Source organism: Biomphalaria glabrata, chromosome 15, assembly GCF_947242115.1.
Source record: "Biomphalaria glabrata chromosome 15, xgBioGlab47.1, whole genome shotgun sequence".
Taxonomy (NCBI): Eukaryota; Metazoa; Mollusca; class Gastropoda; family Planorbidae; genus Biomphalaria; species Biomphalaria glabrata.
In genome coordinates, this window is record NC_074725.1 from 27,971,214 (window position 1) to 27,997,470 (window position 26,257).

At 38.9% G+C, this 26,257-nt stretch overlaps 2 protein-coding genes across 2 annotated transcripts in view; one reads left to right on the forward strand and one right to left on the reverse strand.

The window, feature by feature from the left end:
* LOC106051369 (uncharacterized) overlaps nt 1-26,257 on the reverse strand; it is a 117,742-nt gene that overhangs the window by 55,785 nt on the left and 35,700 nt on the right. The gene's annotated exons all lie outside the window — the stretch shown is intronic.
* The window catches only part of LOC106060275 (uncharacterized), a 295,644-nt gene continuing 269,389 nt past the window's right edge, over nt 3-26,257 (forward strand). Inside the window, exon 1 of the mRNA XM_056012021.1 lies at nt 3-1,012. Within this exon, the coding sequence (XP_055867996.1) occupies nt 722-1,012 (291 nt within the window). The 5' untranslated portion in view covers nt 3-721. The remainder of the gene's footprint in view (nt 1,013-26,257) is intronic.

A 26,257-nucleotide genomic window follows, 5' to 3' on the forward strand; every position in this document is an offset into this window, starting at 1 on the left:
GAGGTGGGGAAGTAAAAGAGGAGTGAAGCAGTGACAACTGTACTACAAGGGGAGGGGAGGGAGGATTATGTGCCGCTGTATCTCTTCGTGCGTGTGTGTGTGTGTGCCCTAAGATCTACGTGTGTGTACGCTAGCGCACGTTTCTTTTTAAAAAGTGTGGGTGACAGGGGCCAAACTCGAACGGGTAACAAGACCACTCTAACCTGTTGAGTTCTTCTTTTCCTTACATGCGTGTGTGTGTGTGTATGCCCCTATGTGTGCAAAGTTTAGAAAAGGTAAAAAAAAAAAAAAAAAAGGCCCATATGACAGTGCAAAGTATCGGATGATATTTTGATTTCTTCACTTGTCTAGGCCCTTAGCGTGTCATGTAATATCTGAGCCTGTGTGTGTGTGTTTTCGTTCAGAAAGGATTACACGAAGGAGAGTCTATATATGGTGCATTTATTTTAAGCGTTCCTTTTTTATGTGTGTAGATCTAGAACACATGTCCGAAGTTTGAAGCTTCTCTGAAGGAATTGGCGAACTCAGGATAAGAAGAGTCTAGATTTAAATTATAGAATCTAATCTAAATCTAGAACTCTTAACTTGATGTAGATCTATCAGCAGATCTAGACTTTGGGATAGCCTCATCATCTAGATGGTAGCATTGGAGTTTGGATAAGAGGTTTATTTGATTCTTGTTATTCGAAGCTGTGGATATTTTCCCCCCTGGACATCGACGATGCGAGGAAGTTGTGTCATCGTCGTGTGCGTAATATTGGTGACGTTACCCGGTGATCCGTGGAAGCGGGTCCAGGCGTCCGAGTTCGCTGCCGGACAGTGTGGAGAAAAGGTTGAACTTACGAGGGCATGGCCCCACAGTGAATGCCCACAGGTAGATTATGGAAGGGCTAGCGTGAACCAAAACGACCTAGATCTAGAGCAGGTTGATCGCAACCACGTTCTCTTTGAGGAGGATATACACATTAACCCGAACAAGAGGATTATCTTGGATATAAGGCATGAGTTTGATGTAAGTATTGTTAAATTATATTTTAGGCGTACTAACAATAATCAGTGCTGGATTGACCTTTAGGCAACATAAACTATTGGTTAGGGCCCCCCACTTGACTCCCCCCCCCCCCAACGGTTCCAGTGATATTCTCAATCATTTTGAAGACTGAATAAAGGAAAAAGTAAGTTAAATCCATTTTACTAGGGTGTCCATATCTCAAATAGCTCAGGGCATTATCAAGTCTGAACTGAATCCGTTCCTGACAAAAATTACATTACCCCCCCCCCCCCCCCAAAAAAAAAACAAAAAACACAAAAAAAAAACAAACAAAAAAAACGCTGTCGAGATATTAAATTGTTTGAGTCTAGATCTAGATAGATCAAGGCACACGAATCTTTATTCACCTGCCAATACCTGTCCCTTGATCCCGATAGCAGCATTTAACCAACATTCAATAGAACAACGCTACTCATGAAACATAACTTTTTTTTTTCTTTTACCAATTGCGATTTATCAAAGGCTTGATCTTACAGATTCTATTCTAGAGATCTAGATCTATAGAAGATGTCTACATACCATTTATCATCAACGGTTAGATTATCTGTAGATCTAGGTCTCCATAACAACGTACAGCCCTACTTGATGTGCTTGAAAAAACGAAATTCTTTTCAAATAGTATTATTGTACCGGAACAAAGCCCCATTTTGTACTTTAATGGGCTTAGTAAATATCAATGTATAGGGGGTTACTCAGATTAGTATTGTAAACATTACGGAATATAGCCTTCTTTAAAAACTCACTCTATCAATATTACAGTGCGGTACTATACTTTCACCTATCCCTTAGTCTATTGAACCGTTGAAGCACCACACAAGATCCGTTGACCATCTTTCTCCATTCCTCTGTCTTTTGCCTTGAATAGAATTTCTTTCAATGTCAGGCCCTTCCCTTCTTTTATGTTGTCTTCCCATCGCTTTCTCTGTCTGCCTCTTCTTCTTTTTCCTGGTACTGTTCCCTGAAGGAAGGTATTTGCGAGCTGTGAGGACCTCGTGGTATGGCGGTACAATACCTATCCCTTAGTCTTTTGAACCGTTGGGGCACTGTCTACTGTCTTTCTCCATACCTCTCTGTCTTTTGCCATGGATAAAATTTCTTTCAATTACAGGTCTGCCTGTTCTTTTATGTTGTATTTTCATCACTTTCTCTGCCTGCCTCTTCTTATTTTTTTTCTGGTACTGTTCACTGAAGGAAGGTTTTTGCGAGCCCTGAGGACCTAGTGGTTTTGGCCGTAGAGTTTCAGTTTGCGTTTTTTTGACAGTAGGTCCTTGTGGGGTCCAATGGTTGTATTAGTCCTGTTTCTAATCTCTCCATTTGTGATGCGGTCTTTGTACGTGATGCCTTGGATCTGTCTGTAGCATCTCAATTCCATTTCTCGATTCTCGTTTTGAGATCCTGCTGTCAGCGTTCCAAGATTCGCAAGCATATAAAAATGTGGCCATGACAAGAGAGCGCATCAGTCTGATTCTAGTGTCGAGGGCAATGCCTTTGTCTTTGCAGATTGCTTTTGAATTTAGCAAGTACACTACTAGCAGTAGTATATCTCTGTTAATAGTTCTAGATCCTTCGTAAATTAAATTTAGTCAAAGATTGATATTAGAAGACTTCACTTGAATACTTCAATAAAATATAGTCACCTAACATTCGGTCTGCATATCAGAAATAAATTAGACTGCTCAGGTAGGAAAAATGTGGCCAAGGGGAATACATTCAGCATTTATTGGCAATTTTCATACATGGCAAAATATATATATATAGGTAGCTTTTTGGTATATCTGGTGTACAAAAAAAAAAATAATGGAAGTGCTAATAAGCTGTTTTTTTTTTTTTTACAAAGCTTATATCAACTCTCTCTGGTACAATGTTTGTACACGTTATTTGTCCCACCATTCTCGGATCAAGTTCAAACATGACACAACTATTTGTTGTACCTAACAAAACAGGATTTTTTTTTTGAAAAAAAAAAGCAACAAATTAATTAATTTATTAGTAATTAATTATTTTCCTTAGTATTGAATAAGGGAGATATACTACGTATTGAGAGATGTAGTTGTATATATATATAGAATTATATAGAGTTCTCTCTCTTATTACGTTTTGTACACGTTTTTTTCCCCCACTTCTCAGTTATAGATCAAGTTGAAATTAGGCATAAATATTTATAGTCGATGAAAATACATAAATCAATAAAACTATATTAATCAATTAGTGGTAAATAATTAATTTAGATTTGTAAAGAAAAAGGGAGGTTATTTCTGCATTAATGAATAATATGCCAGTGATTTGCGGTTCTTCCGCTTAGATAACCTTTGCTTTAAAAAAAACTTTTTTTTTTTTAATTTTGCTTGCTTTCTTTTTACATTCTGAGTGGATTTTATTTGTTGTACACTATTTGTCAAATCACCGTCATCGATTGGATGTAGACTTAAGTCTAGAATTGCTAATCGCAACAACAAGGCAATGACAGCAGTCACACTCTACTTTTGAGACTAAATCTTGTTTGTGTTTGCTGAAACCCGTGAAAGTCTATTCAAGGATAGTCTGAAAACCGTTTGAGAAACGCTGAAGCAATCAGTATTATAAATGGGCTGTCGTATTTCATGTTTGATGCTGCAAGTTGAAGTTTCAACTGGCTTTCTTTTGTAGCAAACAGCTGTAGGTTTGTTTTTTTCTGACAATTACTGTGTTACCAAGTTCGAGCAACAGCCATGTTGAAGTCTGCAAGAAGCTTTTATTACAAGCACGTCAAAATACAGTTTCACTTTTCTCTTTCAGGCGGCAACAGTATCGCATTTTTTGTTCATGCTTTAAGTAAAAATAATTTTGTTAGGAAAGGTGTATTTGTAATTTTTTTTTTAGAAAGATACATTTCGTTTGGTTTTGGGAGTGGTCCGCATGAAATTAGTTCCTTGTTTAGTTTCCACAGTTTGGAGGTCGTATGTTTTGTTGTGAATGATATGCTAAACGTGTAATTGATATACTTAACATGTGTTTGATACACCAAACATGTGCTTGATATACTAAATATGTGCTTGATACACTAAACATGTGTTTGATATACTAAACATGTGTTTGTCTGTTTGATATACTAAACATGTGCTTGATACACTAAACATGTGTTTGATATACTAAACATGTACTTGATACACTAAACATGTACCTGATATACTAAACATGTGTTTGTCTGTTTGATATACTAAACATGTGCTTGATACACTAAACATGTGTTTGATATACTAAACATGTGTTTGATATACTAAACATGTGTTTGATAAACTAAACATGTGTTTGATATACTAAACATGTGTTTGATATACTAAACATGTGTTTGATATACTAAACATGTGTTTGATATACTAAACATGTGTTTGTCTGTTTGATATAATAAACATGTACTTGATACACTAAACATGTACCTGATATACTAAACATGTGTTTGTCTGTTTGATATACTAAACATGTGCTTGATACACTAAACATGTGTTTGATATACTCAACATGTGCTTGATACACTAAACATGTGTTTGATATACTAAACATGTGTTTGATATACTAAACATGTGTTTGTCTGTTTGATATACTAAACATGTGTTTGATATACTAAACATGTGTTTGATATACTAAACATGTGTTTGTCTGTTTGATATACTAAACATGTGCTTGATACACTAAACATGTGTTTGATATACTAAACATGTACTTGATACACTAAACATGTGTTTGATATAATAAACATGTACTTGATACACTAAACATGTACCTGATATACTAAACATGTGTTTGTCTGTTTGATACACTAAACATGTGTTTGATACACTAAACATGTGTTTGATATACTAAACATGTGTTTGATATACTAAACATGTGTTTGTCTGTTTGATATACTAAACATGTGTTTGATACACTAAACATGTGCTTGATACACTAAACATGTACCTGATATACTAAACATGTGTTTGTCTGTTTGATATACTAAACATGTGTTTGATATACTAAACATGTGTTTGTCTGTTTGATATACTAAACATGTGTTTGATACACTAAACATGTACCTGCTATGTTTTTGACGTAGGGGATACAATCATAATAAAACCACGTGTACTTGAGATCGTATATTATGGTTGTTAACACAATACGAGGTCTAGCGCCCACCCCGTTCCTTTTTTTTTCTTTTGGTATCGACGAACCTTTAAGTGATGTGAGTTTGATCCTTTTTTTTTTTTTACGAAATGTTGCGGGTTGTATACGGTATATAGCTTTTTACTATAAACTGATCAATGTTAAGGACGCTCAATTAAACGTCAATTTTGACAACTAAATAAATTCTACAAAATGCAAGAGCTTTGAAAAAAATTGATTCTGCACGGCTAGAAATTGCACAAAAATAATCATAGAAATATCTACAAATCAAATATTAACATAAAACTAAAATGTTATTTAACCTTGGTTAGGCCAATAATAGAATAAGTATCGTCTGTTTGGGACCCCTCAACTCAAGAAAACATTAAGAAACTGGAACAGACACAAAATAGAGCAGTGAGATTCACTACAAACGAATATTCACATTTGACTAGAGTAACACCTTTAGTAAAATCACTAAATTTAGAAAGCCTTCAGGATAGAAGACTTAAAAGTAAAGTAGCAATTATACATAAAACACTGAACCATAATCTTCAAATACAAAATTTAATAAAATACTCAGAAAGACACAAAGATAAAGGCACATTCCTCGTTCCATATGCTAGGACAAATTTGTACAAATGCTTTTTCTTCCCTAGCGCTATTAGAGCATGGAACGGGTTGCCTGAGCTAGCCAGGAAAACCAGCGACTTGGCAGAATTTAGGTCATTGGTTAATATGCAAGACTAAATGCATGACGCGTAGGACGTAATCATCTTTTTTTTTTTTTGAAGTAACGTCTGTATTCTATAAGATAAGAAGATAGAACTTTTGAAAAAACAGTTTTTCTGCACTTCTTTTATTTTATACACCGGATATGACAAAAAAGCTGGCTATGTAAGAATTAGTCGCCATGTATGAAAATCTCTAACACACGTGTAAATATATGTATCTATATTTGTTACGGCCAGTTTGCAGTAAAGCTCGTGATTTACAATGTAACGTTTAGCAGTGGGCTTCTCTGTTTTATCCAGGACAAACTGGCAACTTAGTGACGGAACATATAAATAAACAAAACAAAAAACCCAGACGGTGACAGATGACAGAGAAACCATGGCGAACTACAGTGCGGTAGACCCATCGTTGTATTGTCTCAATCCTGTTCAGTGTTGCTGGAATACAGATGTACAAGCACACGAGAGTCGTAATTAGACGTGTACACATTAATAACAAGAACACAGCGACACACACACACATTAAAGTAAATGACATTTTTGTGAGGCACATACATGCTGTCAGGTGAGTTAGCATTGTTAACATCTAGACTGGGTCACACTGAACACTGGTTTATTTGCTTATTTAGTTCTGTGCAAAACAACAACACTGAATGACATGTGTAATAAGTATCTTGACAAGAAGGGAGAGCCCAGACAATACAGCAATGTTCCACCAACCCACCCTTACACTGCATGTAATCAGCTTTTAACAGCGAAAATCATACTCCACCGCTGTCTTTTGGGTTTTTATGAAATGCAGTAGCAAAGAAGCCTTAAAGACAAAATGCTACAGAAAAATGCTAGGCATCAGATACCAGGACAAGAAGACAAATGAGTTTGTACTGTTGCAGGTCAACACTCTGGCTGGCAATTAGGAGGGACACCTCAATACTGTGAAGAGACGAAAGCTGAGCTGGTTTGGTCATAGTGTAAGACATGACTCACTGTCTAAAGTCATCCTTTAAGGTAGTGTGGAGGAAGCACGAAGAACAGCTGGATGGACAATGTAAAAGAATGGACAGGCCTCTTTCGTGATATCCAGCTCAAAACAGCTGCTGACCGGGAAAAGTGGAGGGATTTGGTTACTCGAACTGTCACAGCATCCTACTACGAAAGTCAAGGGACAGATGATGATGGATAGCATAGTGTAGTGATCTAGTTTAGCTTAGAGCAGCGGTTCTTAACCTTTTAAGCTCGGCGACTCCTTTTTACAATCCGCAACTCTGCCGCGACCCCCCCCCCTCCCTCAGCACACATAGACCCCTGGCAAATCGTCGATCGACGCCCAAGTGGGTCGTGACCCACAGGTTGAGAACCCATGGCTTAGAGTGTATATTTATTTGTTTATAAATATTGTACATTGTATTTAGTGACGGTAAAAAGTAGTGACGTAGCCAGACAGACGAATGACGTTACAGGATAGGAGAATATGGATTGGGCTTGAAGCAAGAAGTCTGGTCAATGAACTGCTAGTTAATATCCACTGATCTAGAGACCTGACGATCCCCCGCTCATGCAAATAAACCTCGTTGAAGCCTTATCAAGTATATCGTTGTTATATTCATCTTGTTTGCCCTGAATGTGTCGAACTCGTCATAAATATTGAGTAACAAGTCATGGAAGTCAGTCATCTCGTGAGATCACGTCAAGAGCAGTGAACAGACATAAACGCATTCAAAACACAATCATGTACCCTGGACAATAGAGTGTGGGTTTCAAGAACATGATGGTGCACCCCTCTCCTACCTTACCCCGTTGACGGAGTTTAACACACACACAAAAACAACAACTCAATACATTACTACATTTAAAAAGACGTATCAATTCAACCCCTGAGTCCACCCAACTCTAATGGATACCTGACTTTGGTTGGGGAAAGTTAAGACGTTTGGTCGTTGTGCTGGCCGTATGACTCCTGCTCGTTAACCTTTGGCCATAGAAAAAGGATGACCTTAACATCATCTGCTCTATAGATCGCAAGGTCTGAAAGGGGAATTTTACTGCGGAATCAAATCTAAAAAAAAACTCGCAAATAAGTACTTTTACGCCTGCGCGTGCTAATTAAAAAAAATAAATAATAAACACGTGTATTTCTTCTTTCCGCATAGACCTACTCTACTAATAAGAAATATAACTTTTTTTAATATTACTAATTTTTTATAGTTCTTGTCCATGAGTGGATAAGAGGTAAAGACGTGCGATCAACGTATCAGCTAATTATTATATAAAGGTATTGTGTGAACAGCATATGTATTGGTCACCTGCTTGTAAGCAGCAGACTTCGCCAAGTAGGGTGGATGTGTTTATGTACGGGCCGTGGGAAAGTACGGTACTTTGTTCGACTTGTCTGTACACTGGTCTGTTGATTACAATAAGTACCTTGTGTAGATTATTCTGGGCCATTCTGATATGTTAAGGTCGTGAAGTTCTTACAGTTACCGCACTCAACATATGTTGAGAGAGAGAGGTGGGGAGAGAGGGAGAGAGAGGAGGGCAAAGAGTGAGAAAGAGAGAGAGAGAGAGAGAGAGGAGGGCAAAGAGTGAGAAAGAGGGAGAGAGAGAGGAGGGCAAAGAGTGAGAAAGAGGGAGAGAGAGAGAGAGAGAGAGGAGGGCAAAGAGTGAGAAAGAGGGAGAGAGAGAGAGAGGAGGGCAAAAAGTGAGAAAGAGGGAGAGAGAGAGAGAGAGGAGGGCAAAGAGTGAGAAAGAGGGAGAGAGAGAGAGAGAGAGGAGGGCAAAGAGTGAGAAAGAGTGAGAGAGAGAGAGGAGGGCAAAGAGTGAGAGAGAGAGAGAGAGGAGGGCAAAGATTGAGAAAGAGGGAGAGAGAGAGGAGGGCAAAGAGTGAGAAAGAGAGAGAGAGAGGAGGGCAAAGAGTGAGAAAGAGAGAGAGAGAGGAGGGCAAAGAGTGAGAAAGAGAGAGAGAGAGAGGAGGGCAAAGAGTGAGAAAGAGGGAGAGAGAGAGAGGAGGGTAAAGAGTGAGAAAGAGGGAGAGAGAGAGAGAGGAGGGAAAAGAGTGAGAAAGAGGGAGAGAGAGAGAAACAAGAATGAGATATATATATATATATATAGAGAGAGAGAAACAAGAATGATATATATATATATATATATATATATATATATATATATAGAGAGAGAGAGAGAGAGAGAAACAAGAATGAGATATATAGATAGATATATATATAGAGAGAGAAAAGTATAAATGAAGAGAAATTATAAGCAAGGAAATGAGTCTGAACATAAATGTATATTTAGGACAACTAAATGACATGCAGGCCGGCCTAAGGCCACTGCCACCTTGCGTTGGACCCGCGCTACTTCTAGGTGTAAATTATTAAATGAAACCATTATAACTTAAAAGAGGTTTCCCGCTGCCTCCTGGAAATCTCTTAAAATTATTAAAATCTCCTGGAAAAAAGTAAGATAAAATTGTCTTTAAGCCATATTCTACCAAATACCGCCAGCTTTCAGCTTATCTGTCCATTAATGAGATATACTGCTTTCCTAAACTACTTTGTTTCACTCAGAATATTTTTAACAATACCCGTAACCGTGGCATCTGGCGAAAGGAGCTTCTCACGCCTCAACCTAATCAAGAATTACTTAAGGTCAACTATTCACGAAGATAGATTGAACACTTCGGGAATTCATGCTATTGAGCGTGATTTTTGCAGGAAACTGAATTTCGATGGTATACTATATGACTTCGCTACACGCAAAACTCGTAAAGCTAATTTGATCGTGATTTTATATATAGTAAAGAATGAATCAAATGCAAAGACGAATTTATCTTCTAATATGAATTCTTAAATTTCACTTATTATCCTTATTCCTACCCCGACTGGGCTCCGCGCAATCCCTTTCGCATAGGGCCCCCGCAATTGTTAGGGCCGACATTTATATATTTCAGGAATAGCCAGATGTCGCGAAGAAGAGAGAGAGAGAGAGAGAGACAGAAGTAACGTAACCTCATTATCATATTTATCCTGCGATGCTCTGGCGTTTGCTACATTTGACCTGTACAGTGTATCCCAAGCTGTGTTCCACGGAACCCTAGTGTTCCGCGAGGCCTGAGTAGGTGTTCCACGAACCACTGGAGTAATTTCCAGTTGGCCACCACGTGAATTAATCTTTCTAAAAAAATTAGCAAAGTGTTCCGCTAGATACTCAGAATGTGCGAATTGTTCTTTGTAAGGAAAAAAAGGTTTGGGAACCATTGGACTAGCAGGTCTCATTGTTGTGCACACAATTACTGATATTTTCTTTCACGTTGGGCCTACGTCTTTCCAAGAACACAAAACACCAGGGACATACAGCCATGATACTCTCCCCTTTTTTTAAAACAAAAAGTTAGCATGAGTTGTTTTTCACAGAAGGCATTTAGTAATTTGGTCGAGAGGCTAAGTACGCCAGAACTTGGCTTGGCTACCTATGAAAGGGACACCCGACTCGAGCAGAGTTGTGTTCACTGAGTGCCTAAAGGCAGCACGGAGAACCTCCCATACCCCATTTCCCTCCCCCCCCCCCACTGGTCCACAAACGAGCATGCTTTAAGCATGAAAGTAGCGCTATATAAAAGCTATAATTTAATGTTATTTTCAAATATTTTTACACCTATAGAAGAAAATAATTATTTCACTGCGCCTATAGCAACAATGTACAATACTTATATATAGGCCTACTCATATAAGAATTCTCTTGATGAAATTTTTAGTGATCGCCAACTCAGTTCCGCCTTTTTGTGTGTGTGTGTGTTTGTGTGTCGTTTGACTGATGGCATACTCGGTATGTAACGAAGAACATTCTGTTTGTCAGTGCTCGGTGGCCCGTTAGTAGTTATTGTTGGACCGGTTGGGATATTCGGTGGACCACTGGAGTGCTAACGGTTTACCGATGGTGGCTAGTTTTTAACGCTGGACATTGTTTTTTTTTTTTTTAAAGTAAGAACTCACTTTGTCTGTGCGTGTATATGTTGCTGCGAGGAGGGTGTGTGGGAAGAACTTGTTTAATATAAAGATTCGACCCTAGGACTACTGGCTAAAAGTCGCCTAGAAATACAGGTCTATGCCTTAAAATGGTTGAGTATCCTTAAGATTGCTTGGATATAAAGCCCGGCCAAACTGCTTCTACTGGCAGGTGAAGGGGGGGGGGGGTGAAGGCGGATACCAGGGGTTCCTAAAACCGTGAACCTTGGGCAGATAGATGGAACTCGTCCATCTAGTATGATCTAGTAAGGCAATTCATCTTTTAGAGGAGTACTCTAATTTCATACATCCACTGAGCATTGAGTCGCTATGACTTCAGGAGTCTACCCCCAGGAGACATCAGTAGAGGGACAGTTAGTTACGTTCTTCCCTTTGACTTCTGCAACCAAATTGGTGCCAAACGTATTGCATGACATTACTTCGAATCACACCTGAGAGTTTCCCCACAATTGGGAGTGGTTTGACGAAGGTTTTTCGATATCCCCAGTATCAGAACTGTCACTGGGTACGACGCATTCCTCCACTACTACGTCGGGGGACGGGCTAGATAGAGCCGCTAGAAAGAGCCGCTAGATAGAGCCGCTAGATAGAGCCTAGCTCATGGGCGCAAAAGAGCCACCCGACTCAGCCCGCGAAGGCCGTGCCAGTCAGCCCAATTTCGCCCATTAGAGAGACCCGCGAATCAGCCGAGTCTCAGGAGAATCCGACCAACCCTCGAGTTGGTGTCCAGCGCTATCTGTTTTTCGGAGAACCCGTGGTCTCTTACTCACCGGGGCCTCACGGGGGGGGGGGGGGGGGGGTTGGACATAACCCCTTTGTTTGCACTTTTACCTTGCCGGCTGCTCATTCATCAGCGGCAAGCAACCAGTACCCTTGGCCACCCCTCTGTGAGAGCAGGGGTGTTCACTCCTCGACCACGATGAGGTGGTACTGGAACGCCGAGTCGAATCACACCAGCAAGGTCGAGAGAGGGACCATGACGGATGGGCTTCCAGTGATCCCTCTGTGCCCAGGAATGTGCTGGGCGCATCCATTGTTTCTCAAGACAAAAGGAGCCACATCCTTCAAGACGCGATCTAGATCTTCCTGGAAGGTTATAGTTCGCTGTATCTCCAGGTGAAAGTCTGTCGTTCAATCATTATCTCCCTTTTTGAAATCAAAACCAGACAGTTTGTCAACCCTACCCCCCTCCTGATTATTTCTATTGTCTGCAGACAACAGCGTTGAGATTTGAATTTGGGGTGTCGTTAAAACTAAGTGTTCCGTCCCAGCATGTCAGAAATTAATTGCTTTTTTTCCCCCCTCTGTAAACAAAAGAAATAAATCGCGTGCGAGCGACACTAGATTTTTTTTTTCGCTAAGTCGTTTTGTATGTGTGTGTGTGTTTGTGTGTTCATGTGTGTGTGTGTGTGTATATATTCCTCTTGTTCTTTTTCTTGTCTTAGCATGTTGTTTGCCCGAGAGGTCGCTAAGCGGGTGGCAGAGAGAAAGTTGGCAGCACTGGATTGCCATTTACGTGACAAGAGCATTCTGGGTTGCCGTTGTTGACTCTAGGGCTAGTGTTGCCAAATTGAAATTGTTGAAAAGTGCTAAACTTTTTTTCTTTCTTCCAAGGCGGGTTATACAATAGAGAACAGAGGCCAACTTATAAAAGATAGAAGAAAAATAAAAGGTTACTTTATGTATTGTTTAAAAAAAAGTGGCGTTCCTTTATGTTTACACCGTGTAACAGAAAAGAGTGATATCCGAGTGCGTCTTCTAACAACAGAAAAACAACCTGCAACGGTTCAAGAATAACCACTTTCAAACGGTTAGAGCTCAACTTGGGAACAAGGCCCCACATTGGTTCAGTCAAGGCTGCTCATTAGGAGGAAGACTCTTTCTCCTTCTCCTTTACTCTAAAGATTAATGCTTATGTTCTTATAATAGTACTCTAAAGATTAATGCTTATGTTTTTATAATAGTACTCTAAAGATTAATGCTTATGTTCTTATAATAGTACTCTAAAGATTAATGCTTATGTTTTTTTAATAATACTCTAAAGATTAATGCTTATGTTTTTATAATAGTACTCTAAAGATTAATGCTTATGTTCTTATTATAGTATTATTGTGAAGACAATTTTGGAAGACTTAAGACATAGACATCGGGAGAAAACAAAATCAGATTGTTGCGCCGAGGGCCAGATTTAAGAGAGGGCTGGCGGGGCTACAGCCATTGGATTCCACAAGAAAGGGGCCTCCATTAAAAAAAGAAAAGAAAGGGGCCTCCGCGTACTTAAATCTGGCCCTGGTTGCGCTTCTTAGTCATGCTGACACTCGTGGATGCTAGCGAATAATGCAAAGTGAAAGGAGAATACTATATATGGAAGCGAGATGCTAAAAATTTTAAGTATTCCCAATAAAGACCGCATCAAAAATGAGGAAGTCCGAAACATAATTACACTGGCCATTGGGCCGTACGATGACCTGACCTTTGTCAAAAGCAAGCTAAGACTGTGCGGCCATATCGCGAGATCCTCGGGGTTCGCAAAGACTTTCCTACGAGAAACTAACAGCGAAACGAGAAGAGGCAGACAGGCGATCATCCCGATGAAAGGAAAATATTAAGGAATGGACGGACCTGTGGAGGAACGAGACCCTAATCCTGATATAAACATAGAGGAATGGCGAGAGACGGTCGACAGATCACGTGTGGTGCCACATCGGTGCAACAGACTAAAGGACAAGTGAAGGGATTCTTTCAATATTACTTTTACTTTAAAGTGCAAAGGTCAGAAGTGGAGCTTTCGCGACTGCATAAAAGATTGGGCTCCATTCAGGACATAATCTCTTATTCGATTCATACTTTGTAAGTACTGATAAGCGGCCTTTTCAATGTGTTACCTATATGACTCAACAAGGAACAAACCCACTCCTCTCCCAAATCTCTACGTGCTTTAACTAGTAGCACTATGTTAATTTTTTTTTTGTTTTTTGAACACGTATTGGTGTTTCACGAAACCTTTTTAAACTCATTTCGAGGGAGTCTATGCTGGGCTGGAACCTTCGCCAAGTTCTAGTTAGACCCTAGGCCACAAGATGTTTTCTCTATGTGATATGTAGTATAAGTATTCTAGTATTATAGCTTTTATATAGCGCTACTTTCATGCTTATAGCATGCTCAAAGCGCTTTTGTCCAATCTCATTTGTGAACCAGTGGGGGGGGGGGGGAGGGGGTATCTAGGAGTTGGTTTTCCGTGCTGCCTTTAGGCGCCCAGTAAACGCAACTCTGCCCGAGTCGGGTATCGAACCTCGAGCTTCCTTCTAGGTAGCCAAGACAACGCCAGGTTCAAGCGCACTTAACCTCTCGACCACGCTTCCCAGAATCAGAAATAAGGAAAAAGATCACCGATTAATGTTCATGTCAGTAGGATTCCCTATGGTCGAGGCCTGTCTGGGTTTGGGTTTCAACATTTTGAAACATTTTGCTTTCTAGGCAAAGTGAGATATACATGGACGTTTTTACTAGATAAGTTCTACGTGGACGTTTTTACTAGATAAGTTCTAAGTGGACGTTTTTACTAGATGAGTTCTACGTGGACGTTTTTTACTAGATGAGTTCTACGTGGACGTTTTTACTAGATGAGTTCTACGTGGACGTTTTTACTAGATAAGTTCTACATGGACGTTTTTACTAGATAAGTTCTACATGGACGTTTTTACTAGATAAGTTCTACATGGACGTTTTTACTAGATAAGTTCTAAGTGGACGTTTTTACTAGATACGTTCTAAGTGGACGTTTTTACTAGATAAGTTCTACGTGGACGTTTTTACTAGATAAGTTCTACGTGGACGTTTTTACTAGATAAGTTCTAAGTGGACGTTTTTACTAGATACGTTCTACGTGGACTTTTTTACTAGATAAGTTCTACATGGACGTTTTTACTAGATAAGTTCTAAGTGGACGTTTTTACTAGATACGTTCTACGTGGACGTTTTTACTAGATAAGTTCTACATGGACGTTTTTACTAGATAAGTTCTACGTGAACGTTTTTACTAGATAAGTTCTACGTGAACGTTTTTACTAGATAAGTTCTACGTGGACGTTTTTACTAGATAAGTTCTGCGTGGACGTTTTTACTAGATAAGTTCTAAGTGTACGTTTTTACTAGATAAGTTCTAAGTGGACGTTTTTACTATATAAGTTCTACGTGGACGTTTTTACTAGATAAGTTCTGCGTGGACGTTTTTACTATATAGGTTCTACGTGGACGTTTTTACTAGATAAGTTCTGTGTGGACGTTTTTACTAGATAAGTTCTGTGTGGACGTTTTTACTAGATAAGTTCTAAGTGGACGTTTTTACTAGATAAGTTCTAAGTGGACGTTTTACTAGATAAGTTCTAAGTGGACGTTTTTACTAGATAAGTTCTAAGTGGACGTTTTTACTAGATAAGTTCTAAGTGGACGTTTTTACTAGATAAGTTCTAAGTGGACGTTTTTACTAGATAAGTTCTAAGTGGACGTTTTTACTAGATAAGTTCTAAGTGGACGTTTTTACTAGATAAGTTCTAAGTGGACGTGTTTACTAGATAAATTCTAAGTGGACGTGTTTACTAGATAAGTTCTAAGTGGACGTTTTTACTAGATGAGTTCTACGTGGACGTTTTTACTAGATCTATGAGTTCTAAGTAGACGTTTTTACTAAAAGTGCAACACAAAACCTGGCATATATTTTCTTGCCCTTTAAGTTAATTAGAAGAATCTGTGTTTATGTTCCAAATTGGGAAATTGTGATACCAAAAAAATGAGTGAGTATGTGTCAGTGGGAGAGAGACAGAATGAGAGATAAAAGGATAGAGAAAGAGATAGATAGAGAGATAAATTGATGAATGAATGGATGATTTACATATATATATATATATATATATATATATTATATCCAATTATATATATATATATATATATATATATATATATATATATATATATATATATATATATATATATATAGAGAGAGAGAGAGAGAGAGAGAGAGAGAGAGAGAAACTAGAAGAGATTGAGACAACCCATAATGCCCCTGAATGTTACTCTGCGTCCATTTTATCACACCATGATAACTTTTAAAGTTGGAATACAAACGCTCTTAATTGGCAACACGACCGCAACCTTGTTAATTGAACGCTAAAAATGTTGTGAGAACGCAAAAAAAAAAGTTGACGTGGGGGGGGGGGGGGGAGAGGGCATGACAGAAACCGGGAGGAGGGATATTTCAATGAGATTGATGACATGATTGTAAGTGATGGAACTCCCCACACATCCGTCTGTCCACGTGACGTTGTAATTAGGTCCCGTGCGTGCAGCATGTCAGACACACAACATCGTGAAGCCTGTTATTTCTTTGTATTTTATTTATAAAGATCTAACTGTTTAGTTCAACTTATTTCTGAAGGAAGAATACTACGCTTTTTGTCCAAGTGGGTTAGGTTAGTATCCAGGACCATCGAGGTCACTTTCCGAACCAGTGGCCCAGCTTGGGTATGGGGAAGGGGATATGTCCAAATTTGAAAATCCCCCTGGGCCCCAATTTTAGGAGGGGGGGGGGCTCAGACGAGTGTCAGAAATTTATTTTTGCATTAAATTTTATGTTGTTATCTCATGCCTTGATGTTGACTGTCAAAATGCAGGGCCCACTAAAGAGGTCAAGCATGATGTTGAATGTTAAAATTCAGGGCCCCCGAAAGAGGTCAAGCATGATGTTGAATGTCAAAATGCAGGGCCCCCTAAAGAGGTCAAGCATGATGTTGAATGTCCAAATGCAGGGCCCCCTATAGAGGTCAAGCATGATGTTGAATGTCAAAATGCAGGGGCCCGTAAAGAGGTCAAGTTCCCCCCCCTCCTATCTACGACACTTATGTCAGCCATCCAGTGTAGATCTTTTGATATGCACCATGGCCCAATCATGGGCAAATCTGATAGACAACGGTGTCTGTGTCTGCTGAGCTGTAGCCTCTTTTGCTGCTGAGCTGTAGCCTCTTTTGCTGCTGAGCTGTAGCCTCTTTTGCTGCTGAGCTGTAGCCTCTTTTGCTGCTGAGCTGTAGCCTCTTTTGCAGTCTGTGTCAAGGAATAATGAGTCCTGTTCTTTTCAGCTCTTTGGCTCTTCTATACAGTGTTGCTTATTATACTGGGTTGTTGTGTTTATAAGATTTGTCTGAGGTGACTTAAATGGGGATATTCTGAGTTCATGGACTAGTATAGTCTCCCAGTCTTCACCTTCATCTATGCCTTAGACCAGGGGTTCTCAACCTGTGGGTCGCGACCCCCTTGGGGGTCGATTGACCATTTGCCAGGGGTCGCTTAAGACCATCGAAAATATGGATTTTATTGCCTACTCTTCTATTGCTGTATGTGTGTGTCAGGGGGGGGGGTCGCGGCTGAGTGGGAGGTTGTAAAAAGGGGTCGCCGAGCTTAAAAGGTTGAGAACCGCTGCCTTAGTCTGTTGAAACGTAAGTTTGTCGACCGCTTTTCTCCATTCCTGTCTGTCTTTTGCTTTGAATAAAATTTTGTTTCATTGTCCCGTCCGTTCTTTTATGTTGTTTTCCATTGTTTTCTCTGTCTGCCTCTTTTTTTCTTTTTTCCTGGTCTAGGATATTAAAAAAAAACAACTTATATTGTTATTCTAATACTAGTAGTACCAAGCGTAAATATCACATTCAGATCCCAGAGAGACAACACATGACATTTTCTGGGTTTGTTTTCAGATTCAAGATTGAACTAAAAACCAAACTGCAGCATCAAAGTTGACATTAGAGTGGGTTTTTTTACCCCACTTTTGAACTTAACCTGGCCTGGTTTTTGGTCGCCCAGGAAAAGACGCTTCCTCCTTCTTTTTAACACACACACACCCACGCGCGCACACACTACAGAGTCTATCCAGGTTAGAAATGCATTGTTTATTTGAAGACCACATTGAAACATCATATCTGGCTAGGAGCCTAGTTATCTCTACCTCTGTACCTATCCTCCCATTTGTTATCTCACGCACCCCCTCCCTGCTGTTTTTTGTTTCCCACCTTTCTGTCTAGACGTTGCGTCACTGAAATCTATTTCCAGATTTTAACTACTGGACATTTTGTCTATTTGTCACACGAACGATCTCTCTTTCTCTGTCTCTCTCTCTCTGTCTCTCTCTTTCTCTGTCTCTTTCTCTGTCTCTCTCTTTCTATGTCTCTCTCTTTCTCTGTCTCTCTTTCTCTGTCTCTCTCTTTCTATGTCTCTCTCTTTCTCTGTCTCTCTTTCTCTGTCTCTCTCTTTCTCTGTCTCTCTCTTTCTCTTTCTCTGTCTCTCTCTTTCTCTGTCTCTCTCTTTCTCTGTGCCTGTCTCTTTCTCTCTCTTTTGTCTCAGTATTCAAATGCAATACTTAGTCTAGTACTTAATAATTCAACTATGATTATGGGCTCTCATATTTCTTGCTTGACAACCACCCTCACGTATTGTAATCCTTCCTATTGTATGGCTTAATCCGGATTTTAACACGGTAATGGACTATTTTTCTTTGCTTTTCTACAGCGCATAGAAAATATACTCTCTAAGTACAATTTACTCTGTGCAATTATATTTAGACCTCGGTCTTCTTTATGGCGTATGAATACGTATATCTGACACAAAATATATAGGGGAGTGCTCAATGATTGATAGTAAATGTATTATAAGATATATTTCTCAAACGAACTACGAAAATAAATCAAATCAACTCGTGAATTTCACAGACCATCTTCTTTTTTTGAAGTAACGTCTGTATTATATAAGATAAGACCAAAAAATAAAAAAATAAAAAAAACAAGCAATAGAAAAAATAACGCTTTTTAAAGCCAAGGCTTATCTAAGGATAAATAACTGCAAATTACTACCAATTATGTGAAAATTACTTCATGGAGAAACCTGGAACCTGGATGCGGATCTCAAAACGATTTTCCTAGAAATTTAACTGCTGGTGTATATCGCTGATAAAAGAATTACTAACTTGTTGATCGTGCGGTTTGCGCGCTGGACTGTCGCTCGGACTTATCGATGGCCCCGGGTTCCAACCCTGCCCGCTTCAAAACCCCGTCGTCCTGCGGGAGGTTTGGACTAGGCATTGAACTCTCTTCAGCTCTGAAGGGGTCGTCCGAAACATGTCAAACATTTTACTAACGAAACACATTTTTACAAACAGGGAAAGCTCTTGTTTTACCGTTATCATTTTTCAAAGTTAAAAAAAAAAAAGAAATTAATTTTATTTGGGCTATAAAAAATATCATGGCCTAGTCAATACCCGGCTTGAGCAAATTAAAAAAAATATTAAAAATTGTATATTTTAATTGAAGTTGTATTATGAGGTGATTGCGTAAAAAATGTATATTGTATTTAAAAATAAAGTGTTTTTCTTGTTATAAAACCATGATCGTCATAGAAAAACAATGTCGACCAATCTTTGAACTTCCTGCCTTCTTTTTCACCTCACTCCCCCCTTTTTTAAACCACGTTCGCTTTTGCACCGAGTTGCACCATTAATCAGAAGGCAATGCACGTGAATTGGTGCACCTCATCGGTCAAGACTCGTTACTGTAAAACCTTTATATTACGTTACAAACTACGTGTTACCAGAAGTCGCATTAAGAACTCAGAGGAAGAAGTCATTGTGAAACCGTGTCGTTAGATCTGTTTATGATTTCAAGACATAATGGTGTGGCCGCCATTTTGGTGTATCTACATTTCCTTTGGTTCAATGATGCAGCGCGGTGCAAATGATTTCCGGTGTGCTGTAATGACGCCAGAGCAGACGACATCGTTGCCCGTGGCCGTTTTTTTTTTTACATGGATTTGGGTTTCACATTTGTTTGAGATGTTTTGTGGTCGAATTGATGATAGTTAAAAGTGTAACTCATATTCTAGAACTAGTAACAATCATGTCACTTGATATAAAGAGATAGTCTGCCAGTAATGCTTAATTTAGATTTCAATGTGTTTTCTGTCTGTTATGCTGCTTTTTTTTTCTTATACACTGTCTACATGCCATTTTAAATGTTATCAGAATCCTGTTGAAAGGTGAGATTGACCTGATGAGCCAAACTGATCAGAACTTCCACCTTTCAGAACCCCAACTCTCAATTAATAATATAAATATATAGACCCAGAAAAGAAAAAAAAGGACCAGGTCACCACGACCTCAGAGGCGACCACTGCTATTGCAATTAGGTTAGATTTTCTAAGTCATTCTATCACTGGCACGTAGACAAACACAAACACACACACACACATTATGGTCAGACCTTTTTGTGCAGCATAGAAACTTTTGTTTATAGGAAGTGTGACGCTTAACTGCTGACTACATACAGTCGCATGCAGGCACAGTAGTACACGTCTCCCTGTCTCAGCCACAGTCTCTCTCTGTCAGCGTACTTCATTCTTTCTGTCACTCGCTTTGTAATTTTCCCTGCCATTTTCACTGAATTCGTTTAGCGGCTAGCCACTGTCTATCATTCTGTCCGTCGTTGCAGTTCAGCTTGTTGTTCTCTCTACCATTCTTTCCGTCGTTACCATTCTGTCTGTCGTTCTTTCGGCCATTCTGTCCGTCGTTGCAGTTCAGCTTGTTGTTCTCTCTACCATTCTTTCCGTCGTTACCATTCTGTCTGTCGTTCTTTCGGCCATTCTGTCCGTCGTTGCAGTTCAGCTTGTTGTTCTCTCTACCATTCTTTCCGTCGTTACCATTCTGTCTGTCGTTCTTTCTGCCATTCTGTCCGTCGTTGCAATTCAGCTTGTTGTTCTCTCTACCATTCTTTCCGTCTTTACCATTCTGTCTGTCGTTGCCATTCTGTCTGTCGTTGCCATTCTGTCTGTCGATTCCATTCTGCCTGTCGTTCTTTCTGCCATTTTGTCCGTCGTTGACATTCTGTCTGTCGTTCTTTCTGCCATCTGTCCTTCGTTGCAATTCAGCTTGTTGTTCTCTCTAACATTCTGTCGGTCGATGCCATTTTGTCTGTATTTTGTCTTTGTCTTTGCCATTCTGTTTGTCGTTCTTTCTGCCATTCTGTCCGTCGTTGCCATTCTTTTTGTCGTTCTTTCTGCCACTCTGTCTGTCATTCTTTCTGCCATTCTGTCTGTCGTTCGTTCTGCCGTTCTGTCCGTCGTAGCCATTCTGTTTGTCGCTCTTTCTGCCAGTCTGTCTGGTGAAGTAAAGTTCCTATTTTCAGACCATGTGGTCTATAGGGCAGATGATGTTAAGATCATCTGTTTCTTTGGCCAGCGGTTAACGAGCAGGGTGTCATGTGGCCAGCACAACGACCAACCGCCTTGACTTTCCCCAACACAAGTCAGGTGCCCATTTGAGTTGGGTGACCATGGGCGCCCTAAAAATCAGGAAAATCTAAATCCTAGTATTCACCGAGGTTCGAAACCACTGCGCCCCAATAAATGGCTGGCGACACTTATGTAACTTTAGTATAAGTTGTTGTTTCACACCCCGCAAATCAGTTGGTATGAAGCAGTACACTAGATAAGTTCAATCATCTTTGAAAAAGAGGCGTCGCTAAGGAGTCAGAGGGCTGGGATACGTACCGTTTGACACCGGCAAAGGGTGACACCAAAGTGGAGTAAAAAGTATTAAAAAATTCTCTGTAGCTGAATACCTAAAAAATGTCTTCACATTTTATAAACTGGAAAAGGTTAGTTGGGTTTGGGTTGACAGCATTAGCTAACTGCACCCAGTGACACCGACCCTAGCGACGCCTCTGCGTCTTTAGATCACGTATAATAGAATCTTAAACCTTTTTTTATGTTAATCATTCGCTAAGACGATCACATTAACTTTAAAAGCCTACGTAACAAAGTATAACTGTTTAGATACTATTGATAGATTCCTGATAGGCTTTGTTTGGTCCGTTACATTGGCTATAGTCGTTCATGTCAAGGACCCATCCTGTCGTGCATTCCTGTCATCAGTTAATATCTAAAAACAAGGAATTCCGCCTCCGTTATGCTCGGTCAAACGAAACGAAGCGGTGATATTATGCAAATCGTCTGTTGTGTGTAGTTCAGTGCTAGCTCAAGGATTGAATTGTGCAGTAACAAAACCTCGTTAGCCCAGGGTGTCTGTCGGGGTGCTGCCCCTTTGAGTACATGAGCAGCACCCCGACGGACAAGGTCTTTATTAGAAAAAAGTAAATTACCTCTTTCAGACCTTGCGATCTACAGGGCAGATGATGTAAAGGTCATCTGTTTTTATGGCCGACTTTTAACCAGGGTGTCGTGTAGCCAGCACAACGACCAAGCGCCTTTACTTTCTCTAACTAATGTCATTAGAATTTGTGTGGACTAACAGCCTCTTTAAAATCCCGAAATTAAAAATCCCAGTCTTCATCAGGATTCGAACCCTGGACCCCGGTTCGGAAGCCAAGCGCTTTACCGCTCAGCCACCGCGCCTCCAGAGTTGTGCTTACTGAGCGCATAAAAGCAGCACGGAAAACCTTCTCCCAGATAATAATATTATTAAAACATATTTAGAAAAGGATTTTTTTTCCCACACTCGTAAGTTAAATATGCAAAAATAATTTAACCAGAATCATGTCACGGGAAAATAACATTTATAGTACCCTGTCTCTTCAATGCGAAAGTATCCGACCAGTGTTTTCTTGAGCTCACTGCAATGCTGTTTAGCCTCAATTTTGGTTTGATGACAAGTAAAAATCTGGAAACTGGTGCCGAGCTGTAAACTTGTGGATGTTTCTCTACAAGTGATTCGGAAAAAGCGATCATAGTAATAAAGTTCCTTTGGACCTTACAGCCTGCATACATGACTTAATACATTTTTTTTCGTTGATTAGCCCAGTTCTAAGTACACTTAGCTGTGCATAAAAACAGTTACAATAGGAATTCATGCTTGTCAGCTGGTCAACGCACCAACAAAAACATTTAGCATTATGTTTTTCGGAATTTTTGGGCTTTCATAGAAACTAACGACAGCTCCTTTTGAAAGAATCTCAAGTTCAAGGACTTCGTTATCGCTTGGCGTGTATAACACAATGTGTACGTACAATGTGTCTACAACAGTGTATTTTCTTTTTTTTTCTATTCAAATAAAAAGCACCAATTATTTGTCAATTTACGTTTGCTTAATTAAATAATATCACAAAATTTTGTTAGTCATTTGGTCTTTTGTGCTTGAGAAATGTAAAATAAGTTCCCTGTTAATCAGATATATAAAGCTTGTCTATACCAATGCAACAAGTAGATTGATAATTAATCATTCTCTCAGTAGGAGTATCCTCATACAAAGGTCTGTCAGACAGGGCTGTCCCTTATCCCCCTTCTTGTATATCCTTTGCTTGGAACCCTTCTTGGAATCTGTAAGATCTGACCCATCCATTATTGGGATAAATATACCGGGTCGTTCCTTCTCAACCATCAAAGTCAAAGCCTATGCGGATGATACAACCTTTTTTCCATCTTCAGAGCAAGATATTGAGAATATACTGAAGAAATTTACACTTTTCGGAGAAGCTAGTGGTTCAAAAATAAATATAAATAAATCCTCTGTAATGGGACTAGGGAAATGGAAATTCAAAGAGAATTGCGCTTTCAGAATTGTTGATAAAATCAAGATTTGTGGTATTGTCTATACCTGTAATCCTTTGTTCTATTGTAAAGACCAGTGGGAGAATATTTTTGTCAAAGCCTCAAACTTAATTAAACGTTATCAGCACACAGGTTCTACAATATTTGGTAGAGCTGTATTGATAAATAGTTTGGTCATTCCAAAGATTGTCTATTTAGCTAACATTACAGAGCCACCTCCTAAATTCATAAACAAGCTGAACAAGTTAATTAGAAGCTTTATATTTAAAAACACTATTAGGAGCATTAAGCACACTACACTCATTCAAAACAAAGAGGATGGGGGGATAAACTTGCAAGATGTTAAAACAAAAATACAGTCGCTAAGGCTAAAATTTGTAGGTCAAGTAGTTAGAAACCCAACAAACTTTCCCTTGACAATTTACTTTTATGGTTTAAGATTAAGTAGTCTTCTTCCAATACACAATGATACTCCTCACTATTTTGGTACAGTCACTCATCCATTTTACAGATCTATTTCAAGAGTTTTACCTGGTAATGAACATTTAATACACAACAAAACCAAAGAATCATACACAACACTTAAAAAGCTGTTACAGGAAAGCCTAGTGAATAGGATTAAGTGGGGGAGAGTTCTTGGGGTGACAGAATTCAAGGACACATTCATAAACCTACACAGTAAACATATCCCACCAAAAGCTAGAGAGATTAGTTATAGACTTATCTTTGGGATGACCCCTATGGTTAGAAGACGGGCAAATGACCGTGAATGTATATTATGCCACCTTGAAAATGCTGATAACGAAAAACACATGTATTTGGAATGTCCATTATTCCTTCAAGTTAGAAGTACTGTAATGGACCTATTGGAAGCAAACTGTGGCAATTATGTAAATGTTAACTTGTCTATTATTTTAAACAAGCTGCCAAAACTAAAAAATAAAATGATACATAACTTTAACTTGATTATTGTTTCCGAATACAGGAATCTTGTTTGGGCTACCTGGCTCAAATGTCTACATAATAATAAGGTGTTTGATCCTAATCACTTGGAATTAACATTTAGAAAAATAATGGACTTTAGGGTAGAGAATTATCTAGTTTGATTTTCATATACCTGTATAATGCTCATGTAGTTTTTCAGAAATAGGGTGTTGGGGGTCAGGGATATCTGATATTGTGTTGATTGTTCTGGAGTAGAGTATACTTGTATCATTTTTCTGTCTTTAGGGGGTTCATTGGTTAGGTAGTATGTCTTTGATATTAAATAATATTTCTATTACTGTTATTATATTTTTAGGTTAATCACTTTTCAATTGTTTATGATTTAATACTTGTGAATTATGGTAACTTACAAATAAAAACATATTAAAAAAAAAAAAAAAAAAAAAAAGCCCACAAAAGAGGCAAGATGGCCCATAAAAGAGGCATATAAAGCCCAAAAAAGAGGCAAAGAAAAGAGGCATAAAGCCCAAGGATTCCTATGATGATAAAGCTAAAACTGAATAGCGCAAATTCTGAGGTTTCCTTTTAAAAAAAAAAAAAAAAAAAAAACGCACCAACAAAAACATTTAACTATTATGTTTCTCGGAAATTTGGGGCTTCCATAGAAACTAAAGACAGTTTCTTTCGAAAGAATCTCAATTTCATTTCTCTTGTGAGCACATGTACGGTGCATGTGTACGTACAATGTGTCTACAACGGAGGACAATAGACAACGTAATGAGCATCAAGTTTGAACAATTTCTGAACCATGTTCACTTTAACCGTTGTGAGAACATGGAACTTACTGTTTTGTCTTGTGTGTTTTTGGCAATGTAATCTTCTATTGAATAAAGAGAAATTAACAGAGACAGAATAACACCAAATATGGACAAGTTCAGCTAAACCAAACATATATATATATATATGCCGCCCTTACCTTTAAAGTGGGAAAATATGTCCCTCGGACACATACACATATATGTGTGCCCTGAGATTATATGTATTTACAAAATGCTTACATATTAAAAATAAATAAGTTTAAATTGATCTATAGAAAAAATGTTCCAGCGCTTTCAATAAAAGTCATTTATTAAATTCCTTTTTTATTTCCAACAATCTTTCTAACCCAGGGGTGGGCAAATTACGGTCCGCGGGCCACATGCGGCCCTCGGACACCTACAAATATTAGGTGTGCCCACATCTATGTAAAGAAAAAAATAATTTCAAATATCTGTATAAAGTATTGAAACCTCTGATTCTTGTGACGAAGAAGCTAAAGAAAGACATTGTTTATAAATGTCTTTTTAAAAATTGTGACGTAAACGAAGATGATTCTATTTGGCAATATTTCAGGCTACTATTGATTCACTAAAATGAGGAACTGTGCTGAAATTGTTTAGTTGGCATGGAACAAGATGGCGAGTGTAACATTTGATCGTGCCTGTACTCTGACTGAGAAAAACATAAGTTTGGTAATAAAATCAAAGAATGATTTCCCAGCCATACACTAATCTCTCTACACGGGAAAGTTTGTGCAAAGTTGCATTGAATGTTACATGTTGTTAATCCAATTATCTGAGTTATCAAACTTATCAGAGCTAGGGGTGTCTTAACCACTGTCAGTTCCGACAAGAAGCTTTCTTGAAGAGCTAGAGACAGAGCATTCTATGTTCGGTACCACAGTAGTTTTTGCTGGCAAAGTATTGAAATGAATATGGGGTGTCCAGGAAGAAATTATGTTACTTGAAATGAAG